Source organism: Stenella coeruleoalba (genome assembly GCF_951394435.1).
Source record: "Stenella coeruleoalba genome assembly, chromosome: 7".
NCBI classification, from domain to species: domain Eukaryota; kingdom Metazoa; phylum Chordata; class Mammalia; order Artiodactyla; family Delphinidae; genus Stenella; species Stenella coeruleoalba.
The window spans coordinates 121,923,654-121,943,139 of NC_137153.1; the positions used below are offsets into that span (position 1 = coordinate 121,923,654).

At 60.7% G+C, this 19,486-nt stretch overlaps 2 protein-coding genes across 2 annotated transcripts; both read right to left on the reverse strand.

The window, feature by feature from the left end:
* Positions 1-3,205: 3,205 nt before the first annotated feature.
* LCN8 (lipocalin 8) lies at positions 3,206-6,098 on the reverse strand (the record flags this gene model as incomplete). The annotated part of the gene is given in 5 exon segments (XM_079926590.1): positions 3,206-3,928; positions 4,008-4,071; positions 4,075-4,105; positions 4,920-5,050; positions 6,015-6,098. Coding segments are annotated over 5 exon segments (435 nt in total). The 3' UTR covers positions 3,206-3,803.
* Positions 6,099-7,095: 997 nt separating this feature from the next.
* On the reverse strand, positions 7,096-10,575 carry LCN15 (lipocalin 15; the record flags this gene model as incomplete). Its single annotated transcript, XM_079926591.1, has 3 exons — positions 10,266-10,575; positions 9,138-9,380; positions 7,096-7,240 (listed from the first exon to the last, which is right to left on the reverse strand). The coding sequence occupies exons 1-3, from the start codon at positions 10,376-10,378 to the stop codon at positions 7,096-7,098; spliced, it is 501 nt and encodes a 166-aa protein (XP_079782717.1). The 5' UTR covers positions 10,379-10,575.
* Positions 10,576-19,486: the final 8,911 nt, after the last annotated feature.

Consider the following 19,486-nt stretch of genomic DNA (forward strand, 5'->3'; position numbering starts at 1 on the left):
CACGGCTCTTTCGTCGTGTTCCACCATCCGGCCTGCGAGGAAGGGCTGCCGCTGGCTGGGGGGCACAGGCGGAGACTGGAGCCACAGACACACTCCCTGCCCTGTCCTGTGCCCCTTTCTGCCCTACCCCGTCCCCCTCCCTGTCCTGTCCCTTTCCCTGCCTGTCCCGCCCACCCCATCCACCTCCTAGCCCTCTCCTGCCCCCTCTCTGGGCAGAGGCAGAGTAGAGACTCCCCCGTGGGCTCACTGTGAAGTTTCAGGACACTGTGGGCCTTCCCTCCTTTGTGGAAGACAGCGTTCATGATGCTGGACGTCTCGTAGTCCGTGGCCACCACAGTGACCTCTTTGCCTCCTGGGAAATGAACCAAACACAGGCCTCCCAGGCTCTGGGTGGGGACCTCCCCCAGGCCACGCCCCCGGGCCCACCCCCGCCTTGTAAAGGACACACACACACGGTGGGCAGGGAACCCGGCTGACCAGGACCGGAAGACGTCTGATCGACATTGTCAAGGATTTCAGAGAGGAAGTCCTGGCAGCTGAGGCCAGAGCCTGGGGGCTGGAGACGGTGGCTGGGGGGCTTCCGCACGGGCTTTGCACTGAGCCCCATGCCAAGGGCTCTGGGCCGGGTGACCAGTAGCACCCCACTGAGGCCGGGTCCCCACAGGAAGACCCTCGGTGCCCGGTGTGACTGAGCAAGGGCCGCATGTGGCGGGACACAGCGTCCCCACCTGGTCCAGTCCGCAGGGAAGGCACGGCTAGAGGGCCCCAGCCTACCGGGCACCACGTTGGCCTCCAGGCTGAGCGGAGTGCAGGGCCCCCGCAGGCAGCTCTTACCAGACTCCATAGGAAGCTTGAACTTCCCGGGGGTGACCCCTTCACAGCCTGGCTCTTCTCCTCCACACAGCGCTCGTGCTGCAAGGAGCAGACGCCTGTCAGCCCAGCAGCCTCCAGCCCCGCCACACCATTGCTCTGGACCAGGGGCAGCCCCGAGACCACCCAGGAGCCTCCAGCCTCCCGGCCGGGCAGGAGGAGACCGCCCTCTGGGAACAAACTTCTCCTGCAGTGAAAGTGTGCCCACCTCTGAGGATCCGACTCGGGGTACTCGGAGGGGCCAGAGACACCTCCCCAGCCCATACACGTTCTAGGGGAGGTGGCCAGGCCGTGGGCGTGCGAGCCCGCAGACAGCATGGGCTCCTCCACAGTGCCTGGGCTGGGGCAGCCTCGCAGGGAGGCCCCGACACCCGGCAGGGAGGGGTCCCGGGCGGTGGGGCCAGAGGCCGAGCCCCAGCCCGCACTGGCCCTGAGGCTGAGGGTCACCTCCTCCGCCGTCTTAGAGAATGACGGCCCCCCGCACTCCTGCTCTGCTCTGCGGACCCCTCATCTGGAAAGGGTTGTACCCCCGGTGTCCTTCGGCCCAAAACCCACCCTCATCCCAGCAGGGTGACCGCGTGGCACAGGGGAGAGAGGCGCCACTCACTGGTCAGACACGGAGGTCAGGGCCAGGGGGGGCCCCTCCTGCTGCGCCATTACGGCCCCCATCTTCTTCATCCGGGGCGAGCCCTGGGGCTCCAGGTTGGAGCGGAGGCAATCTCGTACCAGATACCTGAAAACTGGGGGGATGGAGAGCTGGAGGGGGGCTGCCCCGGGGAAGCTGCAGCCGGGATCAAGGGCCACCCCCCCGACCACAGAGCAGGGCAGTGGTCTGGGAAATTCCAGGGCCCCGCACGCTGCGGAGCTAGCAGGGGGCTCCAGAGGCAGCAGGTCCTGCAGGGTCTCCCAGGCTTGCCGGGACGGGCCTGTCCCCAACGGCAGGCGCCCTGACCCGGCCACCTGGGCAAAGTCGAAGTCCTTCAGGCTGAAGTCCTCCTCACCGTCCGCCAGCGCCAAGAACAGCCCCAGCAGGGCTGCGATCACCTTGCCCCTCGTGTCTGGCAGGCAGGGGCTGGGGCCAGCTCCCCAAAGCCGCAGGACACGGGCCTCGGCACCAGTCCCTGCGGGCATCGGGGAAGGCACAGGCTGGCTTCATTACGCAGTCCGGCAGCTCACGCGGCTGCCTGCTCACCAGCCGGCGGGGCCAGACCCGAGGGGGACCCACCCGTGGGGCGCGGGTGTCGCCCAGGTTCCCTCCTGTGTTCATTCGCCTGATCCGCTCGCCTGCAGGCTGGGCCCCAGGCCGCCCAGGTGCTCAGACCACGTCCCGTGGCCAGAGGGGCCTCCAGGGCCCCCAGGCTCCAGGGTGAGGGGATGGGGACATGAAAGGGCACGAGGTGCTCTGGGAAGCACTTTGGGAATGTGTGCTGAGGGAGTTCGGCGGGCAGGGCCCCTCACAGCACCAGGACCCGGCAGCTGCCCGGAAGGCTCCGGCAGGAGCCTCAGCAGCTCCCAGTACACGGCCCACCCGGGAGCCCCAGGCATGCTCAGGACGTGGGCGCGTGCCCCCCGGGGCCTGCCAGCTGAGTAGGCGTGGGCCCGCTCAGTGGGGCAGCACCAGGGACATGGGTGCCCACGCGACGCTGACTCTGTGTAGCCCAGCCCCCCGGGCTGCGGGCAGCGAGGAGCGGGCCGGGATGTCCTGCCGCCTCCAGCCCTGCTGGCCGACTGAAGAAGCCCCACGCTCAGCGACTGGCCAGCCAGCAGCATCCTGCCGCCCCGACGGCGGCCAGAGGCAGCCCCGCCTGCTGGTACTCGCTTCTCACCCACAGCGTCGTGCCCCCAGGCGGGGACAGCGTCTCCCCATCTTACGGGTGAAGAGCTTCCTGAGCAGCGGGCGGAAGGCACTTGTCCGAGTCCACGCAGCACACACGCGGCGGCCCTCCTTTGCCCTTGACCCCATCCCACCTCCAAGTGCCACAGCCGTCCTCACAGGTAGACCGGCCGGGCGAGGGCTTCCCAGCAGACAGCAGCCCAGTCAGAGGGGTGGGGGAGAGACAGAGGAACAGAGACAGAGAGAGAGAGAGACACAGAGAGGCCGAGACGAGAGAATACAAGGGGGCAGGGTGGGAGAGAGGCACACGGAATGCGGAAGCGACTCTTGGGGTCCCGGCTCCAAGGAGAGCTGAGCGGTTGTGCCCCTGCAGATGGAGCAGGGCCTCACGGTGCTCAACTCACCCCACCTCCTCATGGCAGAAGCTCCTCTGTTGACCCCGCCACCCCCACCTGTCACCCCTCGGCCCCAGGAAAGACTCGGGCAGCGGGTTTGGCAGTAGAGTTTATTCAGAGCAGGAGACCGGGTGGGCGGGGCTCCCAGCATCCCGGATGGGGGCGGGGGCTCCCCTAGGTCAGCTCCTGTGACACAGAAGGCCTGGGCCTCAGGGCGCCACCTGGCCTCCGAGGACCCTGGGGGGCAGTGGTTGGAGCCACGTCCAGGAGTGGGTGTCCTAGCTGTGTGGCCTGGGCCTCAGTTTCTCTACCTGCAAAGCGGGGTAATTGTCCCAACCTCTCGGGGCCGTTGAGACAGAGGGGGTCGTGCAGCTGACGTGTTAGCCCAGTGGGGGACCCGGGGAGCCTGAGAAGGGGCCCACAGGGCCTGCGCCTACCCCACCGCCCTCGGCCGGACCCTGCTGGATGGAAATGGGGGACGAGGGCCAGCCTCCTCCCCTCCCTGCCCAGCCCTGCCCTCCCCCCCAGCCTCCAGGGTCCCCTCCTGGCAGCCTGGTGTCACCACCCTGGAGGCCCAGGGGCTCCCCTCAGGCCGGGACTCAGGCAAAGGCTCGCCTCCTTCAGGAGCTTGGCACACCTCCCTGTGGGACGGGACAGTGTGAGGGGCTGCGGGACAGGCGCCCGGACCCCACCCGGGGGGGTCCCTAGCCCAGCACCCACCCCAACGTCTGGGGCTCACCGTGCCGGGCCACCAGGTACAGTCCCGTGTCTGCGGTCAACTCCCGGAACTTCCAGAAGCCTGGTTCATACTCGCCCTCAAGGCTTCGAACTGTGGGAGCACAGGGGCCTGGGCTGGGTGGTCCCCAGGAGGACCACAGCGGCCCCGCCCCACCCCAGGGGCAGCTTACTGAAATACTTGAGCACGTGGAATTCCTTGTCCCGCCAGTGGAGGGACACCCTCAGGATGGCGTACTATCCGTAGTCTGTGTCTATCACCTGGATCTCCCTGTGGCCTGTGCAAGCAGGTGGGAGAGACAGGCATGGGCGGACCAGGCACCCTCGGGGTGGGTGGACCTCAGAGGCCAGGGTCAGCAGCGCCTGACTCCATCCTCTCCCCACCCAGCCGGGACCCTCTGGGGATGCCAGGGTGGGGTAGGGGAGGACTAGAGCGGCCCTGGCAGGATGACCAGTGTCTTGGTGGGAGAACGGGCGTCTGGGGCGCGCGCGGGACGGGGAACAGCGAGGCCAAGCAGAGCTGGTGCGCAGGACCAGAGGGCTGTGGCTGCAGCAGCAAGGGAACGGCTCTTACCAAGAAAACAAAGTTCCCCGAAACATTTATTTCTGAGCTCACTATTTGTTCAGTCTCACAGCTTCCTGAACTGAGAGGCAGGAAAGTACTCATTAGGAAAACGCCAGCCTGCATTCCTTCTGCTGGGCACATCCCAGGGCGGGTGGGGGGGGTGGGGGGGTGGGTGCGTGTCTTCAGGAAGGGCTCTGGCAGTGTGTCCACCCCCAGGCGAGCCTGGGGCAGGGCAAGGACGGCAGAGGCACAGGATGGGGCCGTGCCAGCCTCACCCAAGGATTCTATGACCTCCAGAGAGCCGCCTGCCCCTAAGTCCATTTTCCTTTCTTGCAAACTGATGCGGCTTCATTAAGACCCTGTGCTTTTATTTGGGAGAAGATGCAGCTCTAGGAGCCTGGCGGCCTGGTCTCAGGGGCGGGTCAGGATAGACGCAGGGAGGGCTGGTCCACCCAAGTGACGGTAAAGTCCACATCCACAGCTGCGGCCGGTACAGCCGGGCTCTGCCCAGGCCCCTTACCTGTTATACGCAGCCTTCACGGTCAGCTCCTCCCCACTCAAGGTCAGGAACAAGGCCGCCAGCCTCTTTGGGGTCTGCAGTGCCAGGTTTTGGCTGGAGGCCACCCCAACTTCCCGCCAGAACCCTGCAATCTAGAGAAAGGGGCCGGGGCCAAGCCCGTCTCGGGCAGACGGACAGAGACCCCATCCCTGGGCCCCAGGAGGCAGACGCCTCTCCCCGGAACTCCCAGGCAGGGAGCTGGCAGGCTCTGAAGCAGCAGCCGTCGGCCTCCTGAGGGGTCCCTTTGGGGACGACAGGGCGAGCCCCTCCCCGCACAGGCCTGTCTGCAGTTGCCACAGGGCTGGATCCCAGTCTCCAAGGAGAACCAGCCTTGCTGCTGCCTGTCCTTGGGGATGGGACGCCAGGGGCGGAGGTGGTTAGAGCCTGAGAGAGGGGGGCTGGAGAGGGCCAGCCGAATGTGAAAGCCACTGGGGAGCAGTGGCCAGCAGCCCTCCCCCGCGGAAGAGGCCCGGCTCTGCCCAACCAGGCTGGGGAGCGAGCGCCTGCCGCAGAAACGGCCGCCCAGAGCCCAGACCTTCCATCTGAAACTTTTGAAAACTGATCATTTTTGCAAGAGAAACGCATCCGTGTCCGACATCTGTCACTTCTGAGCCTGCTGATGTGCTCCTGGCCCAACAGCCGACACAGAGCCAGCGAAGAAGGAACTCCGGCAAAGAAGCATCGGGCTGGAAACCAGAGCCCGCAGCCCAGGTCTCCACACCAGGAAAGCCTCCTCCTCTGGCTCCTACAGTGTGCGGGGTCAGCGGGTACAGCGGGGACCCCACGCCCTGGAGACCACAGGAGGCCCTGAGGGAGGGCGCCGCCCCTGCGCGGCCCTGGCCACTTGCCTCACACCCGCTCGCTAGGAGAGGGGAGACCAGGCAGGGCTGAGCTCAGACACTCCACCACCCGCCCTCATGGGGCTGGCCTGGGTGAGTCCTGGGGCCCCCGACGCAGCTGCCCAGCATCAGCTGGGGCAGCGGCGGGGCCTGGAGTAGCTGCACGTGCGGGCGCCTCCCCGCCCCACCTCCTCCCGGGGCCCAGAAAGACAGCCACCTTCTGCAGGTCCAGGTCCTGCGTGGTCATTTCCACCTGCACCAGGATAATCCCCAGGACGGCGCTCAGCAGCCCGGCCTCCATGGAGGGTCTGTGCCCCCCGCAGCTGTGCCCCCCGCACCCGTGCCCCCCGCACCCGGGTTTATATCGGGAGGGAGATCTGGCGGGTGGCGCAATCACCCAAGGGTGTCCTCGGCGAACTTGGCCTCCAAATGCTCACGGGGCGTGCATCCGGGCCCCGTGACACCCACAGCCCTGGGGAGGGGCCGAGGGGGGCTGGCCTGCACTAGAGATGCCGGCGCCCCCCGCTGCCTGGCCCGGGGATGATGGTGGACACCGCGGCGGGGCCCGCCTGGGGGCCTGAGAGCAGGACAAGGCCCCCCCCACCTGCACGGGGGTGACCCAGGACGGCATCTCCCACCCCGGGGGCACTAATGGGATGGATACACCAAGCCCAGACCCCCAGGGGCTCAGAGCTCCGCACGCACTCCCGGGCCCTCCTCCCAGGACACATGGTGGTTTTCAGGCTCTTTCCGATGGCTCTTGGGACAAGTGGACATACGCTCCACGGGCCTGGACCGCAGAGCCGGGTGGGGGGTTCCTCCCCCGGGTGGGGGAGACGACGGCGGGCGGTGCGAAGCTTGCGTGGGAAAGGTCGTTCCCTGCAGAGGGAGCAGTGCCTGAAAGGCACAGAGGCCCAGTGGGAGGGGAGGGCCCACGGGAGGTGGCAGTGGGGCGCAGTGGGGTCGCACCAGGCCCCGTGAGCCTCTACAGGTGCCAGGGAGCCAGCAGCCGCTCTGCCTCCGGGCCTGTGGAGGGGAATCTGTGCACCTGGAGGAGAGCCAGCCACAGGGCTGGGCGGCACAGGGCACCTCGGCTTCCCCACAGGTGCCATGAACCCACAGGGGCTGGGCAGGGGGCACCGGACACTGTCTGTGGTGGCAGCCCCCACAGGTGCCACCCTCGGCTGGCGCCTCCTGCCCTCAGCCCCGAGCCTCCCTGCCTCAGTGGCCCCAGGGCCCGGGTCAAGGCCTGGCCCGCTGTGCCCTCCTTGACGGTCTCTCCAGAGAGGCGAGGGGCCTCAAAACTGCAGAATCTGTTTATTGAGTGCCAGGGGGAGGCCCAAGGAGCTGCCGGCAGAGCACCGCGGATGGGGAGGTGCGGGGGCCAGGAGGGCCTTGGGTCCAGACGGCTCCACGTGACACGGCCTGCTGTTCCGGCTCACCCTGCATAGACAGGAGAGGTCTGGTCACTCCTGGAACACCCCAAGCTGCCCCCCTCACGCAGCGGGGCCCCCCAGTTTCCTCATCACCAGAAAGGCCAGTGCGAGTGGATCCTGCCACCCAAACTTCTGCAAATGTGGAAACACACCCGCAGTGCTGCCCCCACCCCCCGGGGGCCCAGGCTGGAGGCCGCCCCTGCCCCGGGCTTCTGGGGACCCAGCCACTCTCCCCAGGGCCTCGCTCACTCCCTGGTTAGCAGTGAGGGGCTGGCGTGGCAAGAAAGCCCCAGAATGGCGACTAAACCATGCTGAACCCCACAGCTCAGCACCTGAGAGGGGGTCCACATGGGGCACTTTACTCCGAAAGCTGCTTTTTTCTAAGATAATCCTGGAGGGTGGGGCACAGAGCAGGAAGACAGGTTCACACTTTCCGCAGCTCGAACCTTCCTGAGGGGGATGTGACGCGATCCCTAATCGCCCTTCTCCCACCCAGTAACATTGCTGAAACAAGCACTCATGTGACAGGAGACAGGGCTGGGATCCTGGGCAGTGTCATTCAGACCCATGGAAAGATGCGGCAGCCCCGGCGGCCCCAGCACAGCACTGGGTAAACCAGCCCGGCCAGGAGAGCAGAATGCGGTGAAGGCCGGAGGGACACTGCCCACGGGCCACTCAGGAAGCCCCCACCGAGCGACATCTAACCCTGCCAGGACAGGCTGCAGGGGCACCTCCCAATGCCGGTGACTGTCACGTCGTGTCCATTATTTATTGTTTTACATAGGTTCCCAAATTCTTCACGATGAACACGGGTGAGGGGCCCAATGGTTTCCTGGTGTCCACTTTGGGAGAAGGTGTTCCCAAGAGCCCACCTGCATCCGTGTCCCAAGAGCTCCTGTGGACCCAGCCCTGTGATGGCAGCAACCCAGAAGACTGCCTCGTGGGACCCTCAGGAAGCGAACGAGGACAGGGGATTCCAAGGCAGGACCCAGTGTCCCACGGGTAAGCCAGGGGCTACGGGGACACAGAATGTACTGGGTTGGACCGTGTCCCCCCAAATTCAAGTCCGCTTGGAATTCTGAAAGTGATCTTATTTGGAAATAAGGTCTTTGCAGATGTAATTAGTTAAGGATCTCGAGATGAGATAACCCTAGATTTAGGGTGGGCCCTACATCCAATGACTGATGTCCTTATAAGAAGAGGGAAATCTGGCCAGGTAACAACGGACGCAGAGATGGGAGTGATGGTCTACAGGTCGAGGAACACCAAGGCTCACCGGCACCACTAGAAGGTGGAAGAGGCCGGGATTCTCCCCTACAGCCTCCAGATGGGACCAGCCCTGCCCACAACTTGATTCTGGACCTCTGGCCTCTAGACTGTGAGAGAGTAAATTTCTGTTGTTTTAAGCCACCCAGTTTGTGGTAGTTTGTTATGGCAGCCCTAGGTAATCAGGAGAGGCTCCCTGGAAGAGGTGATGTGTAAGCTGAGGCCTGGAGCACACAGGTGAGTGTCCAGGCAGAACAATGGATGTTGGCGGGGATCTGCACCTGCAGCCCTCAGAAGGTGAGCGGGCAGGAGGCATGGCGAGAAGGGGCAGCCCACACGCACAGGCCCTGGAGGACGGGAGGGGGGAGTGACCCTGGCCCCCACCTAGGAAGGGCCACGGTGGGTGTCCCGAGCTGTCAGCGTGCTTCCTTGCCCCCGAGGAGCACGCATCTGTAGAAAGGCAGAGGGTCTGTGAGAGGCTGGGTTGGCTGGGACTGCCCACTTGCTCCTGGGACCTGCCCAGGACAGCCCCCCACAGAGCGTGGGGCCCTCGGGCCCCGACTGTCCCAAACATCTCCCTCATGTGTGTTAAGGGGAAGGGCGGGGTGTGAAGAAGAGTGGCTGGAAGGGCTGCCAACCCATCCTTAGAAGAGAAGGCCACCTCCTGCCTGTGCCTCCCAGGACTCCGGAAAGGGGGCGGGGCTGGGCTTGGTGGGCGGGGTTTCCCGCAGGACGGGGCTCGGCGGGTACCTGACTTGGGCCGCGTGACCACCGTGTCCTCCGGCAGCCCCACCGTTGGGTAGAAGTCCTGGAAGGCCTTCAAGCCTGGGGGCTCGCTTCCTGGGTCCGGCCTGGGGCAGAGCAGGGGTGCCTGTGAACCCCTGTGGCTCACAGAGGTGAGAGAGAAGGGCAGATGAGGGTCTCCTGGCCTCACTGCACTTTCTTGAAGGCTGACAACAGGGCCGCCAGCCGGGGCTGGGCCGCTTGTGCACTGCATGAAAGTACCTGCCTGGCCGAGGGACCAGCGGGGACGGCAGCTGCCCAGAGGAGCGCCCTTTCCTGATTCACACAGCCGCACCTGGGAGGTTGGGGTGGCCTGGCTGTCCTCTGGGACCAGGTTCCCCTGGGCCCGCCCCCTTCAGGCATCCTTACCTGCAGCTCCCAATGCCAGCCTCCAGCCTTCACCCCAGCCTCTCTCCTTGGGGAGCCCCCCCGGTTCGCTCTACCAAGCCCCCCAGAAATGAAAGCAAAATAGTACCTCGGCCCCCGCTCAGGGTGTGAGGCAGCGGGCCAAGCAGGCGAGAGCGGGTCCCCAGCCGGAGGGAGGTATGAGCTTTGGCCTGAGTGCCCAGCCCTCGGAGCCCCCTCCAGTCGACCCCTACCCGACCAAAGTGCTGTGGGGTTCGACCACCCCCACCTTGACCTGGGAGTGTGTGATGAGGGGGGGCAGGAGAAGAGATGGGGACAGGGCCTGCAAAGGCAGCCAGGTGGGGAGGGGAGGGGGGGCCGAGGCAGGGGAGGGGCTGAGGGAGGGGAGGGGCAGGAGATGGGGGGGCGTGGGGGAGGGTCCCGGGTAGAAGGATGGTCCCATGTCACCCCATGGAGAAGGGAGGGAGGACACCTACTCGGGACTCGGATGTGCCCCTGGCAGCCCTCCCTCAGCTACGCGGCACCCATCTGGTTACAGCTTTCAGCCCTGGGGGTGCACAGCCGGGCTCACTCTCTCGGCCCCGCCCACCCGACCGCTCCCCGAGCGCCGCGCTCACCCGGGGAGCTGCATGTGGACGCAGAGGCTGCTCTCCGCCATGGCCTTGATGTTGCTGGTGGACGTCAGCAGGTGGCCCTTCTTGTCCCTGAAGACCTTGCAGTCAGAGACCATGGGCACCACGTACCAGAGGCCTGAGAACTGCAAGACAGCTCAGTGACCTCAGGCCCGATCCTCCGGGCACCGGGACCCTGGGCCGCAAGGACCACAGGTTTCTCCGAAGCCACACAGCCGGGGGTCTCCAGAGTGTCCATCTCTTGGGTCTGGGTCCCTGCTCTCCCACTCTCCTGGGGCAGGCCTCATGGCCACTGTGAACCTCAGTTCTCCCAACCGTGAAGTGGGTCGGTAATTACCCACACACGTGGCTGTTTCAGGATTAAGTGGAGCGCGGCTCTAAAGGGTGCGCGGCCCAAGGCACCGACAAGTGCTCGGTGGAAGGCAGGAGGTACTGGTATCGCATCGTCGCTATTGTTCCCAGTGAGGGCTCAGCCCAGGCCCCCACCCGCGTGTCATAGCTCAGAGGCCTCCGATACCTCTTTGGCATCAAAATCTGGCTGCCCCAGGACCTCAGCCTGTGCCGAGGACGCTCAGAGCAGCGCCAGGACGCAGCTCAGCAGGGTGGCCTCCATCCCCGGGCCGGTCCTCTGGCCCCTGGCGCCCAGCTTTGCAGCCCGGCCCGGCAGCGGGGCTCGGCGATGAGCAGCTCTGGAAGCTCCAGGCCCTCTTTGCTCACCGTCTGGCACAATCGCTCGAGTGTCCGCACCTGCTCCGGGAGTCGTTTCCCGGAGGATCCAGAGAGCCCGGCCCTCACCTGGCTCGTGTCCCGGCCACCTCCGTGACCGCGGCTCAGCCAGTCGGGTTGCCCCGACCAGTGAGCTCCCCTCCGAGCCCCCAGAGTCCCCGCTCCTCGCACGGGAGTGGAGCCACCATTGGCCAGGCCTCCGGACCTCGTCTTGGGATGACAGAGGTGACGTCAGAAGCCTGGGCACCCCTCACTCCAGACCCCCAGCTGGGCCTCCAGCAGCCCGAGAGGAGGGTGGGTCTGGGCTGCCACTTAGGGTGGGTTAGGGTGTCTGGCCACCTTATCCCTGGTTGCATAAGTGTGTGGACCAGAGCGTCTCCCGGTGGCTCTGCGGGCTGGAGGGGGCTTGAGCTGCCGAGGCCTCTGCAGGCGACCTCTCACGTCCACTCAGAGGGCCCCAGAGACACTCTGAGGAGCAGCGTGTGACCTGGGACTCACCACCCCGAGGCCTCGGGTCAGAGGCAGGGGTGCCCAGGGAAAGCCAGCACTGCGCTCTGGAGTGGAAGTGGGTTCAGAGTCAGAGAAAGACCCCAGCGGCCAGCAGGGAGGGAGGGGCAGAGCCGAGGGCTCCGCTCGCAGCCTCCACTGGGTTTCAGGCCACGCCTCTCAGTCAGGTCCCAGAGTCATTGGACAGAATGCAGTGAAAGCCTTCCCGTGAAAATATTTACGAAACACACATCTATCTGATAAAGGACTTCAATCCTGAACCTGTAGGGAACTCTCAAGACTCAATTAAAAAATAAATTTTTTTTTAAAAACAGACAAAAGGTTTGAAAAGATTCCCAGACACAAAGCAAGCCCACGCAGAGAGGCTCGCGGGCGCTTGTCGTAAGGAGACGCGGCTACACACCAGCAGGATGGCGACTCTGCTTCTAAATCAAGGCTGTCACCACTGGGATGGAGAAAACGAGAGGGAGCAACACCCTGGGAAATGGTTTCGCAGATTCTTATGAAGGTAAACATTCATTACCATACGGTTCGAGGACGCTCGCAAGCCTAGGTGTTTACCCAAGAGAAACGAGACACACACAGAATCTGCCGGCGGCTGGTCATGTGGTTTTACTGACAATCCCTAGAAAGTGGAAGTGACCAAGTGCCATGCGGGGGGCCGGATGAACAACCTGCAGACCCCTCCGGGGACCCCTCGGAGCCTCCGAGGTGCAGGGCAGCCTGCCAAGCTGTGGAGGACCTGCCACCGGTGTGTCCCCGGCCGTGGTCTGGGGACTCTCCGTCGCGAGTCTTCGATGCCCGGCCATCTCCTGGCCTCCCCACTCACCCTCACCCCCAAGTCCCCTCTCCACAGAGTGGGTGGAGCAAAGCTGGTAAAGCATCCGTCTGACGCGTCCCTGCTTGAGACGCTGCCGAGTCATCGTGGCCCTGAGCGCAAAACCCGCACCCAGCCCACCCCTGTGCCCAGCCCAGCTCCCCGGCGGTCCGCCCAGCAGCCCCCGCCCCACCCCAGGCCTCTTGCTTGCCCCCTCCCCCCCAGCGGCCCTCCGGTGGTCCCTTCCAGCCCCCTCACCGGAGGCCCTGCTCCCCGGGCTACTTCTCAGCCTCCGCATCCTCCAAGCAGCCTTCCTCAAACCCCAGCCTGCACCTGCCGGTCGTTTCCTGGCGGCTTTAACACCATCCGAATTCTCTGCTGTGTTTATTTGTGGTCTGCTCTCCCGCACACACTGTAAACCCCGTGACAAGAGGAGCTGTACCGGCCTGCTGGCAGCCTGTTGGCGTCTGTTTCCCCAGCCTGGAGCGCAGGGCCTGGCGGTGGAAGGGGCTCGTCAATGCTTGTGAATGAATAAAGGACAGGGGCCAAGTCGCTTTGACCCGCAGGTCTGCTAAACTGCGAGCTCCACAGCACGTTTGCTGCCGGGGCAGAGTTTGTGTGGCCACATCTGGCCTGCACGGTCCGTGGGCGCAGCTGGCACTGCAGGCCCAGATAGCAGCGGGTCAGTGGGAGCCCCGCCCCCCCTCCCCGCAGTGCAGGGGCGCCGCTGCCAGGGCCTCCATCGCTTCCTGCCGGCTTCAGCCCCCTGGAGGAGGCTAGGAAGAGTGCACAGGAGGGGGCTCAGGACGTGGACGGGGGCACTGGCAGGAGAGGTGTGGGCAGTGGGCAGGCCAGAGCTGGCAAGGCCCTGGACCCAAGCACAGCAGGTGTGGTCCCAGAAATGGCCACAGGGTGGCAGCAAAGGGACCCTGCTTGCCGGGCTGGCAGAAGGGCTTCCACGGGGCTTCGCGCCCGCTGGGGCTGGGGAGGGGTCCCCGAGCAGGAAGGTCACCTTATATTGAAGTGGGGTCCGTTGCAGGGTTTCCAAGCGTCAAACCTGCTACCAATGAATGGATAAACAAACAGGGTCTATCCACACGTCAGAAAGTTGTCCGTATGACAAGGAACAGGATGAACCGTGAAGACAGGGTGCTGGGTGAGAGACCAGGCCCCAAGGGCCACGTAGTGTAGGAACCCCCCTGTACGCAACGTGCAGAGAGGCAAGTTCGTGGAGACAGAAAGGAGATTACTGGTTACCAGGTCCTGGGCCAGTGGGGAGCAGCCGTTTAATGGGCATAGGCTCTCCCTGTGGGGTCAGGGAAATGTTCTAGAGTTGATGGTGGTGATGGTCGCACAACTCTATGGATGCACTAAAACCCACTGAACTGTACACTTATATGGGCGAACTATACGGTCCCTGAATGAAATCTCAACAAGGCTTCTGGAAATAAAGCCCTCTGCCAACCACTATTCCACTTTTCATTAAGGACAGAAGGTGTGATGCTGCCGGTGCCAGAGACTTAATTTCAGGAAAAAAAGAAAAGTACACGTGAAGCCCTCCACCCCACCCCACCCTGTTCCAGCTCAGATCACTAGGGCCCGCGAAGCAGACAAACCCAGGGGCCAGGGCCTCGGGCACAGACAGCCCGCCAGGGGCAGGGGTGGCTCCCCACGCCCTCCATAGAAGAGGCCCAGGGCACCAGAGGGCAGGGGCTGAAGGACGACTGCCTAGGAGGCAGGAACCAGAGCCCCTCCCAGCACTCTTCGCTGGGGAGGTTGGACTGACAGGGTGGACGCCAGGCCAGGGAGGGCCCCTCAGGGCAGGAGCTGCACTCAGGGCACTGGCAACGGTCAGCCTGGTGCTGGCATAGGGGGTGAGCTGGGATTGACCTGGCTGCCCTGCGCCTCCCCGCTGCCCGGCCGCTCGCCTCCCCCTCCCCTCCCCCTACAAAGGAAAAATAAACACAGGCAACTAGTTCTACAAGACATGAAAACCTGTTATAAAATCATGAGCAGTAAGAGCGTGATTACAAATAGAATAACAGAAGAATCTAGAAACAATGGGAAGAGACACAAATGACAGGGGAATTCAGCATACGATGAAGGACATGTTTCCGTCTGTGGAGAAAACTTGAATACGCAGTCAACAAAACTGTCACCACTAGGGACCATTTAGAAAATACATACATAGCTAGATCACCACCCCACTCCTTACATCAAAATAAACTTAAATGGATCAGATTTCCACATAAAAATGAAATTTAACAGTGCTTGTAGGAAAAAAATTTTTAATTTGGTATGGACCAAGTCTACGAAAACCAGAAAAGGTAAACCTGATAAAGATTAATCCGTTTTCTATAGGAATATTTAGAATTTCTTTTTTAATAACAAAAAAGATGAAAAACATAAAAGACCGATTACAACAGTGGAAATAAATGAAGACCACAAAATGAGAACAAGCAGGCACCCCCTGTGGCTGTTTAGGGGGCATATTTGTCTTTCTGCAGTTGGTCCTGAGTTGAAGATGGGGACAGAAATTATTGTTCGTTATCGTTCAAGTCCTGCCCATTTGGGCCAATTGTCACAGGGCATGTGTCCAGCCGCCCATGATTCTCGGAAGCACCTTGGGTGGGGTCAGGCGAGGTGCCTGCCCTCCTGTTGGAGAAGGGTCTTGGGGCACAGATGAGTGAAGCTAGCCAAGGTCAGGGAAGTGGTGTGTTTGCACATGACTTGGGTTCCATTTCTGTGGAGAAAAGCTGAGCTGTGAGGAATGGGAGGCCCAGCCAGGCAGGGGCGGGGTCATCCCTGCACCTCGTTAGTGAGCAGGGTCCCTTGGTGGGGGTGGGAGGTCCAGGTCTGGAGCCAGGGAGCTGCAGCATTCTCGGAGGCATGGGGTGGTTTCCCTCTGGACCCTCAGGCCTCTCCTTTATGTGAAAATTTAATAAAGGGAACCCTCAGTAAACTGCAGTCAGGAGGCCAGAAGGGGGAGCTCTCACACCCTGCCGTGCAGCCTCAATTGCAGACCCAACGGGAAGGTTACTACTTACTGCCCAGCAGGAGGAAGGAAGATTTTCTCTCAGCCCAGCAACAACCCAGCCAATGAGAGACCATCACAGTTCAGCCGATGGAAAGTCACCACACTGCGAACTCCCCGTTTCCTCCAACGGACACTTTGTTTAGAACAGCCCCTCCCAACTCCCCCTTCTCCTCTATAAAAGAGTTTCCTCTCCTTTGTTCTCTGCACTTGCTTGTGGTTTGCCCTAGATTGCTTGTCCTGAATTGTAGTTCTTTACTGTTCCCGAATAAACCCATGTTGCTGTTTTATTAAGGCCAAGGGAGAGTATTTTGAAATGTTGAGCCAGTATCACTTTATTGGCTACATTGTTTTCTTTTTAAATTTTTTTTGACATGAACCATTTTTAAAGTCTTTATTGAATTTGTTACAATATTACTTCTGTTTTATGTTTTGGTTTTTTGGTCCTGAGGCATGTGGGATCTTAGCTCCCTGACCAGGGATCGAACCCGCACCCTCTGCATTGGAAGGTGAAGTCTTAGCCACTGGACTGCCAGGGAAGTCCCAGGACACATCATTTTTACAAAAGTTTGACAGGCAACAAAATGAAGAATTTAAAATATTCATACAAAACAGAATTAAGAGTAACATGACAACTCTAAATTGTGTGATGGTTCCAAACATGGACCTTATGCCTGAAGGTGGCCAACTGAACAAATCAAAGGGCCACAGAGAGGCAGGTGAGACGTGCAGCTATGCCTGATTCTATGCAGTTGAGTTTCCACTTTTTTTTTTTTTCTGGCCGTGCCACGTGTCTCGCGGGATCTTATTTCCCTGACTAGGGATTGAACCTGGGCTCCCTGGCAGTGAAAGCACTGAATCCTAACCACTGGACCACTAGGGAATTCCCGAGTTTCCACTTTTCTGGTCATTTTTCATTGGTACTTACTCTGACCCAAAGGAAAAAGGCTCTCCCCATGGAGGGAAATCTGGAGTCAAATATGCCTCCTGGAAGTTCCCACTTAGGCATCCATGAAGGTTTAGAAAAGTGGATCAATGGGAGGCTTCCGTTTTGTTATGAGGAGAAAATAGAACAGTAAATACAGAAGGAGCACACTCAAACTGAAAGAATTACCTGAGTACGTTGGGAAGAAACAGCACAGAAATAAACGTGAAGCAATAACTGATGAGCTCTGCAAAACTTCAAAGATCTATTAAAAATAGTATCGTTATCTCAAAAGAACTGTTTGGAACCAATTATATTATGAAAAATACAGCCTGTACGTTTGCAAATTCAGAGAGTGTAGGTAAGAACCAGAGTCAGTTAATAGTTCAGATGAAATAAAGACTGAATCCTGAACCGTCTAACGCTTCCCAAAAGGCAAGTAAAAGATTAATTTGTCACGGGATCATGATAAGGCTGTTTCCCAAAAGCCATAATCAAAAGAAGAGGTCTCCCCCTTTCACAGGGGTTTGGGAAATGTGGACAAGGGTGTTGTCTTCCCGTGAAAGAGAGAGAGAAGCAGCAACAGTGAGAAAAGGGCGCACAGGCCTGGTCCAGACATCTTGGGAAAGCTGTCAGGTCAGATGTCACCTGCTTTAATTCCTGGAAATCTTTACTTTCAGGTCACCAGATGGTATGCAGCTCCAGTCAGGGGTTGGTGCTTTTTCAGATGTGACGCGTGACTCCAAGTGTCTGTTCCTTGGAGCTTGGTGGCACATGGATAGGTTAGCGATACCTGGGCGGGGCTTCTTCCTGAAGATGAAGCATTTGGCAGGAACGCTTCTGCAAGGTTCAGCCTGAAATGTATCGGTTGTGCCCTTTCCCTGAGAAGTGCAGAGGCCCAGGCCCCAGCCCGCTGACCTACTTGTAAGTCAAAAGAGCTGTTCGAAGAAAATGGTAAACTTCAACAATTCAGTCCATCTTCAGATTATGGAGCCAAGAAGAAATGAATGGTACAAAAAGGGAATTTGGGAAAGGCAATAGTTTTTTGTGTGTGTTTTGGTTTTTGGTTTCTTTGGCTGTGTCGAGTCTTAGTTGCGGCACGCGGGATCTTAGTTGCGGCACGCGGGATCTTAGTTGCGGCACGCGGGATCTTTGTTGAGGCGTGCAGGATCTTTTTTGTTGCGGCGCGTGGGCACTTCGTCGGGGCGCGTGGGCTTCTCTCTAGCTGTGGCGTGCAGGTTTTCTCTCTCTAGTTGTGGCCCATGGGCTCTGCAGTTTGCGGCATGCGAGCTCTGTAGTTGTGGCACGGGGGCTTAGTTGTCCTGCGGCATGTGGGATCTTAGTTCCCCGACCAGGGCTCGAACCCACTTCCCCTGCATTGGCAGGTGGATTCCTTGCCACTGCCCACCAGGGAAGTCCCAAGGCAATAGATTTTGAAGCAAAAGAATATTTCATATGTCCGTAGAATTTCCCCACTGTCTCTTCAACACAGAGAAGATGAAACGGCTCTCTGAGTTCATGTATTCTAGACTTCACAAGCTGACCCACAGGAGTCTGTAGGTGGCTTGTCTGAGAAACTAAATACTAAGATTATCAAAGCGTCAGCCGAGGGTGGGAAATGGCTGCCAGGCAGTCCTGGTGACTCTGTACGACGAGAGCACTGCACCCTCTGCTTAGGCTTGAAAGCAGTTTCCTCAAGTGACTTCAACAGTAAGCTGTTGACCCACTTCGTGGTGATACTTCCAAAGACACCCACTAACAAGCAGCGACTTTGGGTTTAACTGGAGTAGCAGTGAACCAGCCACACCTTGTCACAGAGGCAGTGGTGACTTCGGATCACACTGCACCTGGTGAAATCGCCCTGTCCCCTCCAGCCCGCCCTGAGGGCGCCCGGGGCACTTCTCTCCAGAGCCCTGGGAAGGAGCAGGCGCTGGGAACGGCTGCACCCTGTGTCTCTTCATCCCCCCCATCCCCCCTCCCCCACTTGCACCGGGAACGCCCCCGCCAGCGCCCACGTTGGTGGTGGGGGACGTGCATTTTACTTTAGGAGCATCTGCACAGCTTTCATTTTTATATGGAATATACACTATTTTCATTAACAAGCAATAATAAATTTTTCTTTAGAGAAAGCGTTTTTAACTACAACCTTGACCTCCCCACTGGGTTCCAAATTCACACATCCCACTCTCCTGCCTCCAGACATCTCAGACCCGACAGAGCCCAAACCACCTCCCAGCGTGCCCCACACCATCAGCTCCCCTCAGCCCCGCACTGCTGTGCCCACCTGTGCTCAGGGCAAGCACTGGAGGCCAGCCTGGGTCCCCTTCCTTCCTCGCTGGCACCTCCAACCCAATGCCAAGGCCTGTTCGTGCAGCCTCCAAACACACCCCGAGAGCACCCTGACAGCACTCTTGCACCCCAGTAGCCCCCGATATCCTGACAGCGTGCTGCACCATGACAGCACCCCTGCCTGCTCCACTGCTGAAACACTCTCTAAACCCTAGCAGCTGCCCTCTTGGAAGGCTGGCCCCCCCACCGCGCAGGGACAGCAAGATGTCCACTGAGCTGACATCCCTGGCTGTGCCTGGCTGTGCGCAATCAGAGGAACTTAAGTTCCCACCAGGCTTCAAGGCACAGCCCAACCCTCGCCTCTCGCCCTCACATCCAGCCACATGGGCCTCCTGAAGCTTATGCAAATAGGCCACGCTTAGTCCCACACAGCAGCCCAAGGTTGAAGCTTGAGGGTCTGCCTGACCCTCCCACGCAGGTCTCTCCTTGAGGGCGGGCGCGCGCGCGCACACACACACACACGTACACACAGGCCCGGGCCTCTCTCCGTACGCTTTACCCATTTTGTTTTCCTGACCTCCTCCCAGGTCTGTTTACCTGTTTGCTCTATGAGGGCTAGGAGCTCTGACCCTTCCGTGGGACCCCCAGCTCCTAGCACAGAACTGGCGCCAAGTACGCGCTTACGGTGTTTTCGGAATTAACTCGCTATATCATCTTTGGATACGCTATTCCGTGGTCGTTTTCAGTAGATGTAATGCCGTAAGCAAAGCCCCACCCCCACAAATAATACTAACTAATCATTATGTCTCTGAGAGCCTGGAAACGAGGCGGACGACCCAGGCCGGGCCCGCGGGGAGGAGCGCTAGCCGGCGGCCGCCTTCGCGCCGCCGCCTGGCCACCCAACGTCA